Below are 25,907 nucleotides of genomic sequence, written 5' to 3' on the forward strand. Positions count from 1 at the left end.
AATCCATCTTGATTCTCTATCCCAAATATTGGTTTATTAATTGCCTTAGGGAAGACAAATACAAAAGCAGTTTATGTTCTGTTTAATGGTCACTGGTTCAGCAATAAATTAACATAAGATGGGCACAGATACAAGTTCTTCATATATTATCATTTGTATTATTTGCATAAAATATTGCTCCATAACACTTGTCTCATCAGCTTTATTTACCAGAATATGCAGCCATCTTATTAACACATGTATTGACACAGTTTAATGTAGTTTAGCCATGCTCTGTGAAAATGGGGTTTAATGCATGTGCGTAAAGCGTCGTCCCAAGTAAAGTTGCAGACTGCACAGGCTTATCAGGGATGACAATTTTCGCTTTTATGGTATTTTTTGTTTACAGAAAGTTTCTTCTTAGCAAATATCCAGTTAAGGTGGAAATGTTGTCCCTGATTAGCCTGTGTGGACTTCACATGCTAATCTGGGATGACACTTTATGCACATGCATTAAACCCCTTTTTCACAGACCATGGCTCATTTATAAAATGTGTACCCTACTTATTTTTTTTATTTGCCAATTTTTGTCTGCATAAATCTAAAAATGTAAACATACTTATAAATTAACAAATGTTCCACATCAAAAATGCCCATGCAAATTGATCTTCAAATGACGTTTGTTGTGACATATTTAATTGTGCAATATCTAACAGTGTATTGTGGAGTTGTTTCCCTTGAGATATCAATAATTTGCCTTTCCTATTTTTACCATATCAATAATCATTTAAATAATAATTTACAACTGCATGTAACTGTGTTGCTTGAAAAATGTCAAACTTTAAGGCCATTTTTCCCAGAGACCAGCCTTTTAAAACACCCAATCAGACACTTGACAAGAAGGTGGAAAGAGGAGACATGGAGAAATTTTCTAATTTGTAAGATTGTTGCACCAACTAGCTCAGTTATTAGAGTGCTAGACTATAAATCCCAGGATCGTGGGTTCGATCCCTGGTCTCAGGTAGCCACATAACTTGTGGATATTGGTCCTAATATCCTACCTCACATTCCAAGATCCTTTTGCTGTACAAAGTCACATGAAGATTTATTTGTTTTATTATGCTCAGCACTTTTTAGAGATGATTTGAGGCAAAGGTGTAAATCTTAGGAGGCACTCATTGGATCATTAATTTATAATTTCAGGAGATATTTCAAGGAAAAGAATAGAATATATGCCATATTCGTTGATGCTATCTAATGATGAACACACCTTACGCATTTTAACACGTGTAAAACACTGATGATAACATCACAAAAATAATTATAAAAGTATTGAGATCTATTGAACTCACATTGGGAGGGGAAAATGTCAATTGATGCTTTTGCACTTGAAGCATTTTATAATGTTTGTGTACTTTAAGCAGATGTTCAGAACAAAACATGTTGTTTCACAGTGTCTGCTGATCAGTTGTTGATTTGCTTAACATTTTAACTGAAGCATTGTTTTCTTAATCATTCATAAAAAGTATTCAGGGCTTTGTTTGGAATTATTTTATAGCCCTTATTTTGTCACATTCCCAATGACAAAAAGTGTCTTGTTCTCCCAAATCCAGTCTAAAAATTCCCAATTGATTTTTTGACTTTCAGATGTTTGGAAATAGAGCTGTTTAGTACAGAAATAATGAGTTTGAGGTTGAATTACATTGAACTCATATCTTTATGTTAATTATTGTATGTTTTATTAGAGTTTTATCAATTATTATGCAAAAGTAATATATTAGGCAATAATACTTTATTCCTGTTGAAAATTAAAATGATAAAATTCCAAATATCACACCAATTCACAGGTATCAGTCGTTGTCCAAAACTGGTGAGAAAAGCCCTGGTATATAAACTAAATTTTTCTATTGATTTAAAAAATAACCATCTTAACTTATTGTACACTATATGAAAACTATAAGCAAAGATAAAATACCGGTACTAATACATTGCAATTGATGGATGAACACTTAAATAAATTGTCTTTTCCAATGCACATAAAGGAAAAATATGCAACTCAAGTTTCTATCAAGCCACATAAATACTCAAAATCAACTAATATTTTGTAAAATATTTCATAAAATAAAGTTAACCCATAAAATTCAGTGTTTCTTAGAGCAATTGCCAAAATGTCAACGCTAGATGTGGTCTGGTAACATAGATTTAACGAGATACAAAGTGCTCATTTTTATTTTGTGTGTGACAATTTATTCTATGTTAATTTCTCGCAACGATATCTGAACATTAACAAGCAATCACGAGATTGGTTTCTGGAAGTTCATGAAAACAACGTCCTTCTTTGACCCTGCCTGAAGCCGATCTCGTGTCTGTAAGCTGCGGGCATTTTGTCTGTTATTATTTCATAGCTGGCTGTATATCAGTTTAGTGTAGCCTAGCTGATAGTGTAGGTACAGTATAACAGCTGATCAAGGTAGATTGACTTAATAGCCAGCCACAATAAGTTTGTAGCATTCATTGAGTGGTTGTAGCTGAAGTTTTAAATCATAAGAAGTAACAATTGCTGGTTGTGTCTATTGTTTCTTTTCTTTTTGTGGAGTTGACTTGGATTGGGATGATATTGGTGCCTGCAGTTGTAATAATATAAATGAAATTAATACAAATTAAATATTTTAAACACATATAGAAAAAAAATATTCATACGAAAGAAAATGCAGCGTGGAACTGTCATACTTGTCGCTCTGCAAGGAACAGAGACATTATCCTGACAAGAAAGGACCTTAGGCTTAGGTTTACTTATTTGCCAAAATTCCGCGAAGGAATGAAGGAACCAAAACCAGAAAAAAATAATAGCAAAAAAGGAAAACCAAATATGGGAGAGAGACGGACCCTTTTGGGTAGATTGATGAAAAAGTTTATCATACAGTAAGTAGTTTTTTCTTGTACCAATTGCATACCGTTGAAATAATGTGAATTGCATTTATTTTTATGCATCATCAAATAATTGTAATCTTATAATTTGTGTTAACCATTTGTCTACTTCTTTTCTATACATGGTAGCAACACAATAATTGACATGTTAAAAAGTAAGACTGTTTGCATGGAAAAGAAGATTGTTGAGAAATATACAGAAAGCAATTTTATTGCAAAATAAATTTGTTAGCAACCAGTTGCAATTAGCAAACTTGTTTTGTGTACTTAAGTTTTGACATCTTAAATAAATCATGGAGTTTAACTCCAGGGACTCCATCAAGAGAGAATTTCATAATATGTTTTACCTACTTTTATAACAGAACACCAGCCATTATCATAAAGTAATTAAAATTTGGATGCTGCCTTGGAGTGGTAAAATTGCAAATCTTTGAGTCTTTAAACTGGTTAAATGGCTCCTCACTCTTGGTCCAGACACATCATAGATGACTTAATTCAATGAACATTATACCATAAAAGCAGAGGTATTGGGTGGCACTTAAGGAGGCAAAATTGGTTTCCTTGTTTTTTAAAGAAAGATGGCCATTCCAAATGATTTTACTTCAGTCACAGTAAGTCCATGATTACTTCACCCTGTACAGACTGTACACAAATATCTCCATCTCAAAGGACATCTAAAGGAGCCGTGCTCTGTGAAAATGGGGTTTAATGTTTGTGCGTAAATTGATGTCGCAGATTAGCCTGTGCAGTCTGCACAGGCTAATCAGGGACGACACTTTACCCCTAAACTGGTGAATGGACACCCAATAATGGTTATTTATATTAACGCTGCATGGTACAAAGGTTTTTCCATCTAAAAAAGCTCTTATACCTGTTTTATTTCAGAATGGTTATTTTTAATTAATTGGATTATAGTGTAAGCCAGTGTTACACTCCAATTGACTCTATTGTATGAAAATTGTGACTGTGATAATGCTGGCTTTATCTCTTTTGTATTGGAGTGTTGGCTGCAACAATAGCAACATGAATGTATTATCAAAATCCACAATTAATTCGATTATGTGACCATTATCTTATTTTGTGTAAAAACAACATCATAGCTTGTAGTTTGCTTACTTATGAATTGTCAGATTGCTTGGTCTTATATTGTTGTGTTGCATTTAGTTTCTTAAAATATAGCATTACAATAGAGTATCACAATATACAATTTTTTATGTAAGGAATACATTTGGTTTAATTATGTTATTTAGTCACTCAAACGAACGATGTCACACAGTTAGAAATTAAGAAAGGTTTAGCTGCTTAATTATTTTATAAAAATTCAAGCATTAGCCTTTTATAATAGATAAATAGTTTTTAGAAAAAACACTAACAAACAAACAAAAACAACTTCAACAACAAGTATACTTTTAAATTGGTTCCATGACTAATTGATAATGGAATGGCAAACTGAAATCAAAAGAATTTTAAATCAAAGTATTAAAGGGGCCGTCCAACAGATAAAGCGTCGTATCGATGTGATTCGATATTTTGGGAAACTACGAGGATTGCTTATATAGCTAAACAATACGTCCGCTCTGAATATGAGCGTGGATGGTTGAGTGGTGTAGGTGGGAGGCTTTTTACTCCAGGACTCCAGGAATCCAGGGGTCAGTCGTTCGAGCCCTGTTGAGGGTTACTTTTTTTCCTTTTTTGTAAATTGTTTTCTTGTTTTTTTACTGGAGATTTTTAGTTCAAATGTTTACATTTATAAATATAAAGCATTTAAAGCATTTAATGACAACCTTCAATACATGCCAAAATCTGTAGGACGGCCCCTTTAACCAATAGGGTTTATTACAAGCCCAATTATTTTTCGTAGAAGTAACACACTTCAAAATAACAATAAATTACTTAATTACCATTACACTGAGGGTTTTAATCTGCATATAATGAAACCAAACTAATTGTCATTTGCCTTCATTATTTAAATCACGCAGCTTTTTAATGTATTCATTTATTCATTGTACAGTATTCATTTGGTTCAAGACAGAACCTGAATGATTGATTTATCACACAAGTCATTCTTTTTTATTTTCATGTTTTTCATTACTCAGCTGTTACTATGAGTAGGAGGGGCAATTTCACTCACGACTTGTATTAACCTTATAAGATAGATTTTGTATGAATGAAATTTACATTCTATAAAATCGTGACAAGGCTACATATTCATTCAGGAAACATTAAATAAAATATTGATATATTTAGACTTATGTATAAATCAGGGTTGGGCATGAGTGTGTTTTTGTCAGTTCTTTGTCTCTCTTAATTCAGGTGTGAGTACAGAATTCATGCATGTGCTTTTTTAGCTCACCTGAGCGATAGCTCGAGGTGAGCTATTGTGATCACTCAGCGTCCGGCGTCCGTCCGTCCGTCCGTAAACAATTTGTAAACATCTTCTTCTACTAAACCATTGAGCCAATTTCAACTAAATTTCATGTGGAGCATCCCTAGGTCATGGGACAAAAGAATTGTTAAAAAAAATTTGATCGCATAACCAAGATGGCCGCCATGACAATATATGGTAAAAACCTTAAACAATCTTCTTGTCAGAAACCGCTCATCAGATTTTCAAAAAATTTCACAGGGATGACCTTTGAGGGCTCCCCTGAAAAAGTTGTTCAAAGAAATTTGATTTGTCAAAAAACATGGCCGCAGGAGCTCGTTGAACTTTGCATGTTTATTCGTTTTTGCCTATTTTGTGAAAACTTTCAAAAATCTTCCACATTTTTTGTCCGATCCTTTCCAAATTTGCACAGTGTCTTTATATCAATGAGGACACGAACCCTACAAAAAATGAGCATTATTGGTCCATGAAGTACAGAATTACCTCCCCTTGAATTGAAAAAATGGTGTTTATGCAATAAAGTCCAAATTTTTCATCCAATTCTTTCCAAACTTGTAAGGATTTAGCATGGTTCAAACAAGGGAAACAACTACGGTTTATGCATGTTCTTTTTATTACAGATTTGCCTCCCTTTAATTCATTCAAAATCTCATTTTACAGCAAAGATTCCAAATCTGACCTGTAAATGAGCCCCATATTTACTGCTGGTTCTATGTTACCTTTTCCCATTTGATCATTCTTAAGTATTGGTCTTGTAATGCTGCTACTGCTACTGCTACTACTACTACTACTACTACTACTACTACTACTACTACTACTACTACTACTACTACTACTTCTACTACTACTACTACTACTTACTACTACTACCACTACTACTACTACTACTACTACTACTACTAATACTACTACTACAACTACACTACTACTACTACTACTACTAGTACTACTACCAACCCACCACCACCACCACCACCACCACCCACCACCACCACCACCACCACCACGTCTACTATTACTACTTCTACTACTACTGCCACTACTACTACTACTTTTACCACTACTACTACTACTACTACTACCACTACTACTACTACTACTACTACTACTACTACTACTACTTCTACTACTACTTCTACTACTACTACTACTACTACTTCTACTACTACTACTACTACTACTACTACTACTACTATACTTCTACAACTACTATTACTACTACTACTACTACTACTACTACTACTACTACTACTACTACTACTACTACTACTACTACACCACCACCACCACCACCACCACCATTCACAGTGACAAAAAACGTATTCACACAATGGCTGCTACTACAACTTATAGCCCATATAGGGGGGCATGCATGTTTTACAAACAGCCCTTGTTTCTATGGGATTTTAACCACAACTGTTCATGTTTATCTCCGACACATATTTTTAGGTCACCTGTCATGAAGTGACACGGTGAGCTTATGTGATCGTGTGATGTCCGGCGTCCGTTGTGCGTGCCTGCGTGTGTCTGTGCGTCCGTCCGTCAACAATTTGTTTGTGTAGACAGTAGAGGTCACAGTTTGCATCCAATCTTGATGAAATTTGGTCAAAATGTTTATCTTGATGAAATCCGGTTTGGGATTGTATTTGGGTCATCTGGGGTCAAAAACAAGGTCACTAGGTCAAATAATAGAACAACCTTCTGTAGACAATAGAGGTCACAGTTTTCATCCAATCTTTATGAAATTTGGTCAGAATGTTTATCTTGATGAAATCTGGGTTGGGATTTTATTTGGGTCATCTGGGGTCAAAAACTAGGTCACTAGGTCAAATAATAGAAAAACCTTGTGTAGACATTAGAGATCACAGTTTTCATCCAACCTTTATGAAATTTGGTCAGAATTCTTGATGAAATCTGGGTGGGATTGTATTTGGGTCATCTGGGGTAAAAATCTAGTTCAAATAAATAGAAAAACCTTGTGTTGACAATAGAGGTCACAGTTTTCATCCAATATTTATGAACTGTGGTCAGAATGTTTATCTTGATGAAATCTGGATTGGGATTGTATTTGGGTCATCTAGAGTCAGGAACTAGGTCACTAGGTCAAATCATAGAAAAACATTGTGTAGACAATAGAGGTCATAGTTTTCATCTGATCTTAATGAGTCAGGTGAGTGATTCAGGGCCATCATGGCCCTCTTGTTTCTTATTATACTTAATAACTATAAAATCAATATTCAGGCATACATAAACAATCGTGTTAAAGAAAATAAATCCATAATTTTGATCTGCTATCTGTTAATTTTTTTTTTTCATAATTTGATGTTCATCATTCATTTTTGTGTTATATTAGTCCAGTGTTGCATAACAAATGAGTTGGTTCAATGAACATTAAGAAGTAATTTTGCAATTCAACATCAACCCTAACTTGTGTATTGACAACTTTACAAGAATTTTGGATGAACATGAAGATGTTGTTGATGCCCAATATATTAGTTGAATTTTTCACGGCACACCGCTATAGTGTATTGATGATTGTTCAAATATCATAAAAATAGCAAAAGAATTACAATTGTAAATCCAGCAATCATCTTACGGAGAACATAATCATGTTAGACTGCTAAAAATGTCTTAAAACTGGGTTAAGTTTTAAGTGACCTGATATTAGGATGTTCCTGCATCCTGCTGTGATATCTCTCTTAAATCACAGGGTTAAGTTTTCTTTCTGTGTAAAACTGTGTTGTAAACTTTAATCTTCATGTAAACTTTGTGAACTTTAAAACAGCTGTGTGTCATTTAAATATATTTTAAAATGTTTGTATTATCCAGAAAGACAAAAATGTGAAATTGCTATAAAATTGACAGAAAGTAAATAGACTGAATAATGTTGATTGGTAAATGTTTATCATGAATCTCAGTCTATAATTTTCTTATCATAGTTTCACTATAGTTATCATATTCAGCACTACCGATACTTTTTTGCCACTTTTAAATGCATATTTATTTTCAGTTAAATTGATAAATTTCTATCCAACTGCTTGATACTTTTAATACTTTAAGTTTGCTATGGAATAATGGATAAGGTGTCCGCCTAATAAGCGATCCGGAGGTCTCGGGTTTGATCCCGATTCGGAGAGCATTCTCTAGCTCTTGACCTCACTAGACACCAAGTACTGGTTATAGGCCCAGGAAACCGACTTGAGAGGGTTTCTATAAGCCTGAGGCTTTTGATGCAATCAAACTAAAATAAATAGGTTTAAACTAATACTTTCATAACACTTTCACTGTTTTTATTCCCACTCTGTCATATTCTGAGTTTCTTGCTCAGCAAACACTGTAATTTGGGGTCAGTTTTCCATTGAATCTGAAACTGGCATGTTTCAAGTCTTTGATAGTACAAGGTTCATGTCTGTACACTTTCAATGGATTTTCCCAAAATGACTAGAATAAGGCCTGACTTGCTATTTTTAATTAATAAAGTGAACTTGATATATTGCTCTCTGTTGCAGACCTGAAGTGAAATCCTTCCTTTCTCTGGACAACCCAAGAAATAATGCTCTTGATTCCGTGGACCCAGATCTCAACTCCGAAACTTCCACCGAAACAATGGTAAGTACTCAATGTCATGAAACCTCCACCGAAACAATGGTAAGTACTCAATGTCATGAAACCTTCACCGAAACAATGGTAAGTACTCAATGTCATGAAACCTCCACCGAAACAATGGTAAGTGCACAATGTCATGAAACCTCCACCGAAACAATGGTAAGTACTCAATGTCATGAAACCTCCACCGAAACAATGGTAAGTACTCAATGTCATGAAACCTCCACCGAAACAATGGTAAGTACTCAATGTCATGAAACCTCCACCGAAACAATGGTAAGTGCACAATGTCATGAAACCTCCACCGAAACAATGGTAAGTACTCAATGTCATGAAACCTCCACCGAAACAATGGTAAGTACTCAATGTCATGAAACCTCCACCGAAACAATGGTAAGTACTCAATGTCATGAAACCTCCACCGAAACAATGGTAAGTGCACAATGTCATGAAACCTCCACCGAAACAATGGTAAGTGCACAATGTCATGAAACCTCCACCGAAACAATGGTAAGTACTCAATGTCATGAAACCTCCACCGAAACAATGGTAAGTACTCAATGTCATGAAACCTCCACCGAAACAATGGTAAGTGCACAATGTCATGAAACCTCCACCGAAACAATGGTAAGTGCACAATGTCATGAAACCTCCACCGAAACAATGGTAAGTACTCAATGTCATGAAACCTCCACCGAAACAATGGTAAGTACTCAATGTCATGAAACTTCCACCGAAACAATGGTAAGTGCACAATGTCATGAAACCTCCACCGAAACAATGGTAAGTGCACAATGTCATGAAACCTTCACCGAAACAATGGTAAGTACTCAATGTCATGAAACTTCCACCGAAACAATGGTAAGTGCACAATGTCATCCGTGTTGGATATATCTCTATGACTCCTATAATGATCTGTATGTTGTCCCATGATGCCACTTTTTAGGTGATTGACACTGTAATATTGTTTTAAATACTATCTCTTTTTTTTTGGGGGGGGGAGAGTTTGATGATTAATATAATTTCTGTAATCAATTATTCTTACAAGCATTCATTCGATAAAACAATTGGATAACACATTTATTAGTAAATATCCAAGTTCTAGGTCTGCTTTCAAGACTACTCCTTTTTGGGGGCATACTGTACTTTGCATGATCTTTCATCATTCCCTTTATATTAGAAGTATAAAATCACAATGAACATGAAATCTGTGTGTAATAGTAATGTTTGTTATCAATGTTTTCTCACTTAGAATCATAAGTGAAGAACTTTGGTGTGTATACGACAGTATGTTACATTTATATGTAAATCTGATGTCAATGTTATTTTAATTATGTGTTCAGTATGAGTGCAAGCAAATTATATTCTTAGTCTTTGCTTTATTTGGCCATCATTTGGATAATACACCGATATTGTCCCAAGGAGGAAATGTGTGTATGTTGTTGTGTTGGGCAACTTTCATAAAGACAGAAACCATTCCCAACTTATCAATAATACAGGCTTTTGAGGTGCTGAATGTCCCTGTCCTGAGAAATTAGAAGCTTTGGTACCATAAGATCCTAGTAATATTGTTTTTAGGCCATTTGATAATCCAAACATCTCCTGCTTAGAAGCTAAAGAAAAAAAAATAGCCTCGACTTGGAAAATTTGGGCTTCATGCCTCTTCAGTGTTTTCCTAGATTAGCATGTCCTGTCTCAATAGGCTTATCTTGCACCACAATTTATGCTCATGCATTAAAACCCATTTTCCAACAGCAAGGCTCCAATATTAAACTGTATTAATTGCAATAAGACCCTAAATTAGGTTAATTGCATCATAGTGGCTCAGCATGCCACTGCAGGATACAGAGTTTGTTGTTCAGTCCATTACCTATGTATACTGCTCTACATCGCTTAGTTATAGCAGTTTAAGATTGTTCATCTGGACCAACAAACTGGTTTATGCACCGAAATTACTCATCTAAGTAGCTCACATTTCACTCTAGCATGGTATGTAAACAATAACAACAATTTTAAGACTTCAGTATCATTGCTGCATCTTAAAAGTCATCACTGCATGGTTTCATGATAATTGGTGTCCTTTATCACCATAGCATAGGCCAAGCCCAATCATGCATCAACACTATCTTTGGTTAAAAATCAGTGACCTTAATTTGGCACTTAAGTTACATTAGTTTATTTACACCTTTTGTTCCTTTTGTACATGAGATCATGTTAACAATTTTGACTGCTTTTTACTGGTTTGAAGGATTTGGATAGTCAGCTGTTGTCAAATGTCATGATGGTGTTACATGATTTGGGAAGTCTGTTCACATGTTTTTGGTGCATTATAAGAACTGTCAGCATTCATGTTTTCTTGTTTTTGCATTCAAAACAGCTTGTGGTGAAATGGATGTGATTTGGGTGCCAAAAAAAAAAAAATTTGCATCACAAAATTAATTACGTCACCCCATTTTAGTGTGAATCCAAATTAAACTAGTTTTGACATATTGTATTTGTTTTAGTACTTTGTTGGTTTTAGGAATTTAGTGCAAACTGGTTTTTGCCGCCCATTGACATAAATTAAGAGTCAAACAAACAAAAATTCAAAATATCCATAGGGGGAATTGTTTTTATGCTTCCCCAAATTTTTTTTTAGGGGTCCGTGCACAATTTTTGTCCGGGTTATTTCTCAGCAACTAATGACCGGAATTCAATGAAACTTTATGGGAAGCTTCACTACCAAGAGGAGATGTGCATATTATCAGCAGGTTCTGGGCGGATGATTTTTCACAGAGTTATGGCCCTTTGAAATTTTCCATTAACTGTACATATAGTGCAATTCTTGTCCGGGCTATTTCTCAGCAACTAATGACTGGAATTCAATGAAACTTTGTGGGAACATTCACTACCAAGAGGAGAGACGCATATTATCAGCTGGTTCTTGTTGGATGATTTTTCACAGAGTTATGGCCCTTTGAAATGTTCCATTGTACATATAGTGCTATTCTTGTCTGAGCTATTTCTCAGCAACTTATTACGGGAATTCAATGAAACTTTATGGGAAGCTTCACTACCAACAGGAGATGTGCATATTATCAGCCGGTTATTGTCAGAAGATTTTTCACAGATTTATGGCCCTTTGAAACTTTCTATAAACTGTACATATAGTGCAATTCTTTCTCCCCAACTACTGTCTGGAATTCAATGAAGCTTTATGGGAAGCTTAACTACCTTGAGAAGATGCGCATGTTATATGTGGGTTCAGGTTAGATGATTTATTTATAGAGTTATGGCCCTTTGAAATTTTTTAGTTGCTAAACCATCCATCGTATTATTTTGTCCAAAGTTATGCCCCTCAAGACGTTTCTTTTTATCTGAATATATAGTGCAATATTGTGACAAAAAAAACTTTTGGGGAGCATCACCCGTTTCCGACGGTTTCTTGTTGTTCTTCTGTTTTAAGTGATCATATACCTTTTGTCAGTAAATGACTATTCTTTTGACACACATGCATACACCTTTGTGTACCTAGCTTAGTTAGTTTAGTTCCAACCAAGATCTCTTTTAATATTTTTTATGGGCTTTTTTTGTTTGTCCATAATTATACTATTTATAGCTCTTGTGCCATTAAAGTTACCCAATATTGGTACGATAATTATTTAGTTACTGTTTTTGCCATTTTGAGCTCGACTATTATATATAAAATATATAGTGGAGCTATCCTACTCACCCCGGCGTCGGCGTTAGCGTCTGCTTTAGCGTGCAAATGTTAAAGTTTTCGTACTACCCCAAATATTTTCTTTGTCTCTTGACATATTGCTTTCATATTTTGCATACTTGTTTACCAACATGACCCCAACCTATAAACAAGGGCAGACAACTCTATCAACTATTTTGTCATAATTATGGTCCCTTTTCCACTTAGAATATGCAGTAAATGTTAAAGTTTGCTTACTACCCCAACTATTTTCAATGTCCCTTGACATATTGCTTTCATATTTTGTGTACTTGTTTACCAACATCACCCCAACCTATAAACAAGAGCAGACAACTCTATTAAGCATTTTGTCATAATTAGTGCCCCTTTTATACTTAGAATATGCATATTATTGATAAATCTATGTTAAAGTTTGCGTACTACCCCAAATATTTCCTATATCCTTTGACATATTGCTTTTATATTTTGCATACTTGTTTACCAACATGACCCCAACCTATAAACAAGAGCAGACCACTGTATCCAGCATTTTTACATAATTATGGCCCCTTTTACACTTAGATAATTGAAATTTTGCTTAAATTGCCATTACTTCTTTATTTATGATCACATTTTATTAATACTTTGACAAAACAACACTTACCTGAATACCACGATGGATTCCACCCAAACAATACCCCACGCCCCTACCCAGAATCCCTTCTCCCCCATAACCCCCCCCCAATTTTTTTTTATTATTAAACATCATCTAATAAATTACCCCACCCCACATTATACCCCCCTCTCACCCCCCCCCCCCCTACCCCTCCCCCCCAAAAAGTTTTTTTTTTAAACATCGTCTAATAAATTACCCCATTCCACATTATACCCCCCTCTCACCCCCCCCCCTACTCCCCCCCCCCCTCCCCATCCAATTTTTTTTTCTCCTTTTTTATTTTTGAAAGATTGTCTAATAAATGACCACACCCCACATTATACCCCCTCTCAACCCCCCCCCACCCCCCCCCCCCCCCAATTTTTTTATTTATTTGTTTACCTTTTTTTATTTTTGAAAGATCGTCTAATAAATTATTGAATATGAACAATTTTCCCATGATGGCTTATGTTATAATGTCAAGCACTCGAATAGTCGAGCTCGCTGTCCTCTGACAGCTCTTGTTTAATTAATTTATGGAGTTAGAGCATTTGGGTTGCAAATTTTTGAAAAGGTTTTAAGGTGCAATCATAAATGAAAAAGCAAAATGAAAAGAAAAACACAAATAATTTTTAAAAAAGGACATTTATCATTATTATCTCTTTTATACTAGGAATGTATCTTACAATAGAAATATATTATAAAGTTATAATAACCAATCCAAACCCTTATAAATGTCAATACAAAACCAGATATATTTATTAAAAATATTTTGTGGAAAGAGCATTATTACACCAGACTTGTAATATGTCCTATCCATCGTTTTCTAGCCAAAGGGCATGGGATCTGACATTAATTTTGCTCTGATAGGATGTTAAATTGTCTCAAGATTTTGCTCTAATAAAACAACAGTAAAGTTGCCATTAGAAATCATCTTTTTATGTCTGAAAAGACATATTGGTCCAGATTTATTTGCTACGTTAGAGAGTAAATAGTGTACCATAACCCACAGGCTAGTATGGGACAACACTTTGGGAACATATGTGTCATGTTCTGAGAAAACAGGGCATAATGCATGTGCGTAAAGTGTCGTCCCAGATTAGCCTGTGTGGACAGTCCACACAGGCTAATCAGGGACAACACTTTCTGCTTAAACTTGATTTTCGGTAAGGAGGGACTTCCTTGAAACTAAAATACCATAAAAGCGGAAAGTGTGGTCCCTGATTAACTTGTGCGGAATGCACAGGCTAATCTGGGACGACACTTTACGCACATACATTATGCCCAGTTGTCTCAGAACAAGACACATATATTAAACCACTGTTAACAGAGCACGGCCCAAATATAAAATAATCGCTCATGTGCCTGTTGAAGGACGGAGAATCATGTTCTGGATTTACCAGCTCTGTGAGATGCACACTCAGAAAACGGGGCATATAATGCATGCGTGCACTGGCAAATCGGGGACACCACTTTCCACTTTTATTGTATTTTTTATTTAACCCATTTATGCCTAGTGTCTAGAAAAAAGGCCTTGGCAAACAGCGTAGACCCAGATGAGACGCCGCACTATGCGGAGTCTCATCTGCGTCTGCGCTGTTTGCTTAAGTGAATTTCTGTAAAAAATATTTTAAATATAGAAATAAATATACTAGACATCCCTAATTTTGGAAATTAATTGATCCAATTTAGAAGGATGGGAGAGTTCACTAGGCATAAATGGGTTAAAGAAAGTCTCTTCTTAGTGAGAATCCAGTTTAGGCGGAAAGTGTCACCCTGATAAACTTGAACAGACTGAACATGCATCAAGTATATTCCTGCTCTAGTGTGCTCAATGAGCTAATGTGCATTGAGTTTTAAATGAACCAGTTAGTTCATGAAATGAACCTCAGAGAGAACTTTTTAAATAATTTTATTAAAATTTGAATGTAATGTAGCCTAAAAGAAGGCATGTATGCTCCCAAAAGAGTGACTTTTCAAGTTCAATATTATCACTTAAATTGCAAACAAGACAGAATAATTGCCTTTTCAGTCCAGCCCAAACTTAGCAACGCATACTTTTTAGCTCACCTGATTGCTCAGGTGAGCTTTTGTAACTGATCTTTGTCCGTCGTCCGTCCGTCAGTAAACATTTGTTCGTAAACATTCTAGAGGCAACATTTCTTGTCCTATCTTCATGAAACTTGGTCAGAAGCTTTGTCCCAATGAAATCTCGGTCGAGTTCGAAACTGGGTCATGTCGGTTCAAAAACTAGGTCACTAGGTCAAAAAAATAAAACCTTTTAATCACTGTAGAAGTCACATTTTATGCTCAATCTTCATGTTACTTTGTCAAAATGTTTGCCTTTATAATATGTTGGTTGAGTTTAAAAGTGGTTTGGGTCCATTGAAAAACATGGCCGCCAGTGGGCGGGGCAGTTTTCCCTATTTGGCTATAGAGAAACCTTGTAAACATTCTAGAAGTCACAATTTGTGCCCAATCATCATGAAACTTGGTCAAAACATTGGTTTTATTGATAGCTAGGACGAGTTCGAAAATGGTCCAGATCGGTGAGAAAACATGGCCGCCAGTGGGCGGGGCATTTTTCTCTATATGTATATAGTGGCAGTTTTCCCTATAATAATTTGGCTATAGAGAAACCTTGAAAACACTCTAGAAGTCACAATTTTTGCCCAATCATCATGAAAATTGGTCAAAACATTGGTTTTATTGATATCTCGAACGAGTTCGAAAATGGTCCAGATCGGTGAAAAAACATGGCTACCAGTGGGCGGGGCATTTTTCTCTATATGTATATAGTGAAAACATGTGAACACTCTAGAAGTCACATTTTTGGCCCTATTGTTATGAAATTTAGTCAAAATTTTTGCCTTAATGATATGTTGGTTGAGTTCAAAAGTGGTTCCGGTCCGTTGAAAAACATGGCCACTAGAGGGCGGGGCAGTTTTCCTTATTTGGCTATATAGAAACCTTGTAAACACTCTAGAAGTCACAATTTTTGCCAAATCATCATGAAAGTTGGTCAAAACATTGGTTTTATTGATATCTTGGACGAGTTAGAAAATGGTCCAGATCAGTGAAAAAACATGGCCGCCAGTGGGGGGGACATTTTTCTCTATATGTATATAGTGAAAACATGTGAACACTCTAGAAGTCACATTTTTGGCCCAATTTTCATGAAATGTGGTCAGAACATTTGTTTCCTTGATACGCGAGAGTTGAGTTCAAAAATGGTTCCGGTCAGTTGAATAACATGGCTGCCGGGGGGGGGGCAGTTTTCTTTTATTTATATAGTAAAAAAAGCTTGTGAACACTCTAGAAGTCATAATATTTGCCCAATCATCATGAAACTTGCGGAGAAGATTGGTTTTATATATATCTCAGATGAGTTCGCAAATGGTCCTGATCGATAAAAAAAACAACCGCAAGGGGGTGGGACAGTTTTCCTTATGTGACTAGAGAGAAACCTTGTGATCAAGCACTATAGAAGTCACATTTTTTGCCTAATCATCGTGAAACTTAGTCAATACATTGGTTTTATTGATTTCTCGGACAGGTTTGTAAATTGCTCAAATCATTGGAACCCCCATTTTTAGCTCACCTGATTACTCAGGTGAGGTTTTAGGATTGGTCTTTGTCCGCTGTCTGTCCGTCCACATTTGGTTTGTAAACACTCTAACATTCACATTTCTTAAGCTTCTTTATCAAAGTTGCTAAAACAGATCTCGGTCAAGTTTGATAATGATAAATAAATCACATCATTAATGCCATAATTATTGCCCTTAGATTGTCCAAATTTTCATTATATTATACAAAATCCTTGTAAACACTCTAGAGGTCACAAATTTGTTTCAGATTTTATGAATTTTGGTCATAATATTTATTTTTGTAAGCAATTAAGTTTGATGTTTGGTAAGGGGGTCAACTCAAAATATAGGTAACCAGGTCAAATCTTACAAAAACAATAACACTTCATACGCCAGAGTTTTGGTTCAATAATCATGAAACTTGACCAGGATGTTTGTCTGGACAATATCTAGGTCAAGTTTGACATTTGGTAAAGATTGAATGAACCGACTCCTCTCAGGTGAGCAAACTAGGGCCATCTTGGCCCTCTTGTTACATTGATAGTTAAATTGGTGTCTGACAAGACAAATGGGTCTATTTGATGTTTTTAGAAAAAAAGACTAACTCAATTTATTAACAGTAAACTTCTGGTAGTCAAAGCATGGGTAAGGGAATAGATTCTAGTATAGTAACTAGTAACATAGATATTATTTTAATTTCATGGCATTGTTCATATAAGGCTTTATATTTTTCAGTTAAAACAGGTCGAACTGCTTGCAGAGCAAATTAACTGCAAGGTACATCATAATCATGTATACCTGTCGTATCCGCTCATTTCTTACTAACACTCGTACTCACAATGTTTTATACTCAGATATCATCAACAATACATAAAAATGCTTAATTTGTACAAAGGGCATTTTTCATGTTTTCATATACAGATATTGACCCAACAACAACAATCATATGTCTCTTTAAAGGTTGAAGAACTTTGTTTACAAGGAATACTGCACAATTTTTAGGTAACAAGTTCATAGAAGAAATAAAGCTCCAGTACAGATAATATACCTTGCAATGACTTCAAGAACTGCTTATGAACTGTTCAATATTGATGAGAACAACTTGTTTTTCCATGATATATTTGTCATGAAGTCACAATGGAATAAATGCCAATTTTTTTCACATTCATGCACTGCCCACATTCTAAGAAAAAACTACAAAGCATTTGTGACTGAGCTATAATGTCAAAAAGCTCTTCTTGCTGTTTTACAGTGTTACTTCTATTGTCAATTAGGAAGCATTTGATGACCTACCAGTATATGCATCTTTGTTAGCAGAATTAATATGAGAATAGGTAGTTTGTATCATCACAAGAATAACAGTATTTAATTGAATAAACCCATTTATTCCTAGCGTCTAGAAAAAAAGGCCTTGGCAAACAGCTTACCCAGATGAGACGCCACATGATGCGGCGTCTCCTCAGGGTCTGCGCTGTTTGCTTAAAGAAATTTCTGTAAGAAATATTCTTAATATAGAAATAATATACTAGACATCCCTTATTTTGGAAATCAATTTATCCTATTTAGAAGGATCAGGGAAGGTCAACTAGGCATAAATGGGTTTAACGCCGGGCTTGTCTGTACAGGCTTCTACCTTATTGCTTGCAGAATGGTCAATATAACCCATCACAGATTTGCTACCATCACCATATTTGTTATGTTTATTATAAGTATCAATTCTCGTAAATTTAATACCCAAGAAATTAATACATTAAACAAAACAATGACAGTGACACTAGACTGGGTTAAGAGAGCATGACTGTTACATGGGGAGGACATGTATCAAGCGTGGTGAAACAGTGATCTCTCTCCGTGTGACTGATTTACTCCCTTGACGCCTTGTCTTGTTTGACGTCTGACAGCAGGACACTTGACAAGCATGTTTCCATTTTCTACAACTTTCTCTCATTAAGCATTCATTATTCTGTTTGTTAAGCGCATCAGTAATGCTCATTAAAACCAGCGTTCTTCCAAGAATAAAAACTTAAATCGTGCAACACTTGAATAAACATTTATTTTCAAAAACGTTTTGATGTTGTGCAATCAATTAATTTGCAATTTACAAACCAGCTTGAATCCAAAACATGCATGCATTTGGAATAATATCATTGCATTTTTGCAGTGTTCGTTCAGTCAGTCGCAATGCAATATTTAAATTTTATTCGTCGAATGTCACGAACAGTGTTTGAAGGCTAATTCTTCAACCCAGTCCAGTCAAGATCTTGACCAGAATTCACTGGTTACATGTCGTAAAAGATTGCAAAAACTCTGCACATTATGCTGTGTGATGTTGAAACCAATTGTACCACTGTGATTTATGCTGAGCAACTTTTCTCAATTATTCAAAATCTGTCACGATATACGTCTTACAGTTTTTAAGGGTGTGATCTTGGATAGAAACTGTGACAGGTTGAATAAAATTCAGTTTTGTTTGTCAATGGATCGAACAAGTACCGGTAATCAAAACAGAGCCATAAAACAGTTGTCCTATGAATGCAATAAAAACTATAGAAATAAATTATGTGTTAAGCTATAAATAAAAAATATTTACTGCAGTAAATTTACTGTATATATATTGTTAACAAATTTCACACATTCCTATAGACTTTCATTTTCCTGACAAAGAGATCATAGTTTGTTTGAAGATTTATTTGGCTCAAAGCTTAAAATATAATTATATTGTTGTAAATTGTTTGATACAATCATATTACTGTTTCAATATTTATAATATGCTTACAAAATGAATTAATAAACATTTGAGTGCATTGCCCTCTTGAAAATAAAATTTCAGTGCAATGTTCTCATGGCTGTGAATTTTGGATAAGCAGAAATGCATGCAGGTTAAAAGCCGGTTACCGGCCTTCCAGATTTGGTCCCATATAGAGAACAATATAGTATGAAATTTTGGTCTAGGGTGTATTAGACAATGCAATACTCAGAAGAATACACAGTTTTTCAATTGAGTTTGTTTATGTTATAATTGAGTCTGTTAATGTTATAATTAATACATACCTTAGTTTACTTGGAAAGTTGTTGGTTTTGCAAAACAAAGTTGTACTTGTCTATTATGTTTACTTTTACTATTGATGGTCTTTAAGTTTGCACATTACATTGCAACACCTTGAATTGAAAAGTGTAATCATGACTTTGTGGCGAGAGAAATAAAGTGCTGTACACCTAGTAAAGTGACAACATGACATCGTGGTTTGTGAAGGGAGTGGTGATCACTGATGATTGTAAATTGTTTTTAAAAGGTTATTTAAAACATGTGGCTTTCCAAAATAGCTTTCTAGGAATCACAAACACCTTCATCACTTAAACTAATAATGTCTTAAACCTCGAAGTCGTTATGAGCCTCATATAATACATTTTTATGTCAAAAGATATACCGGTATTATGTATACAAGTTAATCTCTCAATCCTTGATATCTATTTTAAGGTTTATGCTTCCTAAATTTGCACTCATTACATGTTTACACTATAAAGCCATAAATAATTTATGCCATGTAAAGTAAGTCAATGGTATGGGTAAACATTTTGTAAAGTAAGTCAATGGTATGGGTAAACATTCTGCTTAAGATATCATTGGGTACACAAGGGTTCACTGATAGCCTCCTTTGAGGACACTTTAGCTAGTATACATGCCCATGACCGATAAGGAAAACAGAACTATTTGACGCGGAGACGCCAAGTTGGCCTAGAGGACTTGATTACCTTGATGGTTTGAGTTCAGTTTGGTTATTTTACTTAAATACATAAATGAGCTGTTCTTCACAGACTTATCAGGGAGGGCACTTTCCACATAGACTGGGTTTTTTGTTTAGAAGAGACTTGTAACCCGTGAATGTAAACTTCCATAAAATCCGACAGTTTAGTTCCAGATAAGCCTGTAGGTTTCATGTGATCATCAAGATTAATTGATTTGATCAATTAAGTTTTAATATTTTGGTAGAAAATTATAGCACTGATATTTATTAGTAATAATCCAGTTGATTTATCTCAAATTCTCACAAAAACAGTAATACAAATGAAACAAGTGTTCATCTACTGTAGAATTTTGTTGGCAAGAAATTATCTGTTATGATAATGCATAATCACTGCTCATTTTAATGTTTTTAATAATCTTTAATAAAAATAGACATGGTATATATTTTATATTGATGGTCATTCTAAAGGTAGCGCACCCCTAATGGGCATATATCCAAATATAATTTAATTAATTATTTTCCTAATCAGCATCATTTCAGCATGCAAATTTGTAGGTAGGCTTTCCATGCTTTAAAAAAAAATATACCGATTTTTTCAAAACCACCCTCACGCTTGGCTTTTGTCCAGTTTATTTTCACCCCTGGGGTATATAAAAGTTCCATAATTCATTCAAATTTCCAAATATGGGCATGCAGTTGGTGTGTACAGAAGCAGTTACAAGGTGCATGTCAAAAAATAACCCACTTTCATACCAAAACACACTTAAGCCAACATAAAACTGTGTTTTTTCTGAGTTTTTCTTAGCGGAAGTTGGTTTTTGCTAATAAAAGTGAGTTTTATGTGCGCTAAACTGTGCTTAACTGAGTTTAAAGTTGGTTATTTTAAGAAGATGTGTGTTTAAGCGAGTTTTTTTCTGTAAGAAGTCGGTTTTTTGTGTGTCAAAAGTGAGCCTTTTTATTTATGAGTTGGTTTATGTGTGTTTAAGTGTGTCTTTTTGTTTTATAAGCGAGTCTTTTACAACAGAAGTTGGTCTTTTTTTAAACAGAAGTGGGTTTAAGCGAGTTTAACTTGGTCTTTTTGTAAATAAGTTGAGAGCTGCAACGAGGCTTAAAGACTCATTTTAACACACTTTTCAACAAGTTGGTCTTTTGTTTATTAATATAACTCATCAATGAAACAATAATTCTTCAACTGGGTCTTTGTTTGATGTTTATAGCCATAAATAAAACAAGTCAATTGTAAAGGGGCTTTTTTTACAGCTTGTTTGCCATTGTTCCTATTGTACATTTGTGTGCTCCCCATAATTTTAAGGGAAAATTGGATGAAAATGGCTCTTTCAGAACATCACAGGTTCACAGATGGACAACAAGTATCACTGACAAAAACTATAACAATGGTCAAGCTTAGTTTTATACATGAAAATGAAAAGAGTTTGTGTTTCACTTTGAATTTTTATCTTTATGTTTGTTTTTATTATATATATATCTTATGATTGTTTTATGTCTTATTTTTTTATTTTTTTTAACAATCTCATATGATTGTTTATATTTGTTTAAAACAGTATTTACTTGTTAAATCTGCATATTTAAATAATTATGGTATTGGAAACATTATTTTGGAAATAATCTATTTATTTTTGTACATAAGTTATGCAAGATTTTGATATTTGCATATGATACCATCATATCCATTTTCTTAATTTGCAATAAAATAATAAAATGCCAAACATGACCTGTGTTACATAAACTGTCAACAAAATAACAAGACAATACCTAAAAACACCCTTATTTCACACCACTAACAATAAACAGATAACAATCTGTCAGGCATTCAGAGCTAAACAGGGTACTGATTATCTAGGGGCAGATAAGGCTACTGATGGGGTTTGCCTAGAGATAAGGCTGTGTGGAATAAGATATAAGGCTTTTGATTGGCTATTGCACTGAGGAAGTTATCTTTTTGAAAACAACAACTTTTGAAAAACAAGCTGGTGTCAGCAATTTAATATTGAGCTAAATTTAATTCAGCAACATTTATATAAAGAAGTGAAAGACTTATAATGATAGTGTAAAATGTCTTGAAATTCTGTCAGCATGAAGTATTGTGTGTTGAAAACAATGTGTTTTTTACTGCAATGTGGAAATCAATAATAAGTTGGTTGGAAAGGGGGTTGAACTGCCTGCTGTTGTTTTTGGAATACTGAAGAACAGTTTTAACAGGTTTGTATTGTCATTTCTTCAACCCTTTTTTATTTAGTTTATTGAATTAATTATGATCATTATCATATTTATGTATTGTCACTGGGAAATGTAAATGGATAAGTTATTGTATTGCAATTTAAAGGATAAACAACACATTTTGAAGCAAAAATAGATAAACTTACACATGAAAAAGTGTAAATGTTTTGTACAGTGAATAATTATGGTTGTGTTTCATGGTTATTGTCATCTAAAATTTTATTTATATCTATTTCTGGTTATTACTGAACGGATTTCTTTCCCTCATACTTAATTAGAACTTACATGTATATTTTTTAATTTTGAAGGTTAAACTCTTGCCACAAGGCAAAATTGACATGGATGGGAAGATCCTTTGGAAAGAATGTGCATCATCGCCTGCCTGATGTATGGACTTTTAAACCTGGTTTTTAACCTGCACAAGCTGGCAAACTTGAGGGGAACAAGAGTGGGAAAACCTCGCCCTGTCCTTGACCAAGAAAGCTCTATTTGTTGAGAGGTAAACTATACAGGTTATTGCATTTACAATGCCACAAGACCACACAGCCAAATGAGACCACGCATCTTGGTACATTTTCAAACTGCATTTTCTACCAAACGCAATTTCTTTTAATAATTGATGAAAAGTGCTAAGTCACATGTGATCACGGGATTAAAATTTCAAAAATAAACAAACAAAAACAACAAGCAAATAACTTAAATTTATTATTATTAAAGCAACAAGATTACCATAACAGCAATATTTCATAGTTAAGTGGAACGAAAACATAACCAATCAACATGTTTGAAGAATGCCTTGCCCTTTTGAAAGTGATATGGTATTAATCCTTTGCAGATCAACTGGCATAAGAGATGCTCAAGATGAGAAGGACACAAGCAGCATCAATGGTACAACTACATGTCGCTCCAGCGCCCGCTTTCCAGGTCTCTACCAGCTGCTTTCCAGGTCCCTCCACCCGCCAAGATCAGGTCTTGGTCCCTGCACTGGCTGCTTTCCAGGTCCCCTAGCGGTCAAGGTCTCTCCAGTAGCTGCTGTGCAGGTCCCAACACCGTATGCTGTCAAGGTCCCTCCATAAGCTGAAATCCAGGTTCCTCATTCCACTGCGGTTCAGGTACCTCTAACAGCTGAGATCCAGGTCTTTGCAGCAGCTGCGGTCTAAATACTCCACCCGCAGTGGTCCATTGCGGTCAACCTTTTGCTTTAAAATCTTCCATAAATGTCTATTATTGTATAATGTATTGTAAAAATAATCTGTTTGTATTAATTTGAGGTGTACTATTTTTGTCATATAAACATAATTTTCGTACACATTGTGTTTTTTTCCCTTTTAACCACATGGGGCTTATAATGAACTGTTGTAATTGCTTCACAAAAACCATTTTTTCTAGAACATATCAGTCCAAAATTATTTTTTTTCACACTGCAAAATTCCACAAAAGGCTCACAAAAAACCTACTTTCTTAAAAAAACTCACTAAAACACTGTTAAAACCCACAAAAATCAACTTACCCAAACCCACAAATTGCTTTTGTTTTTTTCACAGATAAAATACTGTTAATAACTAGGTTTAAAGCGAGTTAAAAGCATGTTTTCACTGTGAAAAAAACTAACAAAGGCGTGCTTTCAGCTCACTTTTCGCTCACTTAAAAACCGTGTTTAGCCTGCTTATAGCTCACATAAAAAACACACTTTTTACCCACTTAAAACCAACTCCACAGACAGAAGTTGGTTTAAGCATGTTTAAAAAACCTCAAAAAACCAACTTGTAGAAAATCATACTCACTTTAAACCCACTTAAGATGGTTAAAAAACCCACTATGTTGGTTTAAAGCGAGTTAAACCAAGATTTAACTCAGAAAAAACCAAGTCGGTAAGCTAAAAAACCCAGTCGGTAAGCTAAAAGCGTGTCTGAAAAACCCGCTTTTAGCACAGTGCAAATACCGCAGAGTTAAACACAGATGCCTGAAAAAACTCACTTTAAACCCACTTAAGACGGTTAAAAAAACCACTATGTTGACTTTAAGCGAGTTAAACCAAGATTCAACTAAGATAAAACCAAGTCGGTAAGCAAAAAGTGTGTTTAAAAGACTCGCTTTTAGCTCGGTGCCAATACCGCAGGGTTAAACCCAGTTTAAAACTGGGTTATAACCGGATTTTGCTCACTTTTTTGACAAGGGTGTTTGGAGTTTAAACAAGATGAAATAAGTATTCTTTTACAGACATTTATTTTTTACAAATTTTTATCTATGGAATAGCGCCATGAAATGTAAGTGATTTCAGCCGAGTAAAAATTGGGTCGGTTAAAAACAAAGTGTCATAAAATTCAAAATAGTATCATTTAAGTTATATTTTAATCTTAGTTTTTATAGAAACACTATATACAGCAAAAATACCAAGAAATAGACAGATTTACCGTTTACTTTTTGAAATAAAAATAAAAATGCAACATGCATCATTCGTATTTTCAGCAGTAAATTACCCAATTTAGCCATAACATTGTTTTAATTTTAAAACTTGAAGGATGTGCATACAATTTTCAACATATTTAACAATAAACATAGCTTATATGCTATATTAAATAAAATTACGTTAGAAAAGAAATAAAACGCGTCGCAAAAAGTATGCGATGTTGGCAGGATTCGAACCTGCACGGTAAGATCCCAAAAGATTTCTAGTCCATCGCCTTTATACCCACTCGGCCCTTGACAACTTCACATCAGTGCAACCTTAAATTAGATATCCATAAGTAAACAGGTAAAAAGGCTCGTCGATCTTTGAAAAATCGCGAAATCGTATTTTTCAGATGATAATTGGATCAAAGTCAATATTTATAGTGAAAATAATGTATTCTTAATGAATTAGGTAAACACATATCAAAATTCGAAGTTTGAAAAAAATAAAATGCATCTCTCGGAAATAACTGATCATTGAAGATCGGCAATGATCGTAAAATAAATCGTGGGAAATCATTAGAGGTGCGCTACCTTAAGATTATTGAACATATATGAACTACTGGTATACATTTGCCAAATTATTTGCTTAGTACATACGTTATTGCTATGACATTGACAACTGTAACCTCTTCATCGATCAAACAAATTG

General features: G+C 34.6%; 1 protein-coding gene across 6 annotated transcripts in view; it reads left to right on the top strand.

Annotated features, from left to right (window-relative positions):
* Window positions 1-25,907, top strand: part of LOC127877874 (serine/threonine-protein kinase Sgk2-like) — a 113,032-nt gene that overhangs the window by 56,530 nt on the left and 30,595 nt on the right. For 5 of the 6 annotated variants that reach the window (XM_052424179.1, XM_052424181.1, XM_052424178.1 and 2 more), the window contains one exon: window positions 8,803-8,902. In XM_052424179.1, coding sequence (XP_052280139.1) covers window positions 8,803-8,902 — 100 coding nt within the window. Of the gene's footprint in view, window positions 1-2,461; window positions 2,902-8,802; window positions 8,903-25,907 lie in introns of those variants that run through there. The other variant, XM_052424184.1, reaches the window with a different exon arrangement.

The sequence above is a fragment of the Dreissena polymorpha genome, chromosome 4, assembly GCF_020536995.1.
Source record: "Dreissena polymorpha isolate Duluth1 chromosome 4, UMN_Dpol_1.0, whole genome shotgun sequence".
NCBI classification, from domain to species: domain Eukaryota; kingdom Metazoa; phylum Mollusca; class Bivalvia; order Myida; family Dreissenidae; genus Dreissena; species Dreissena polymorpha.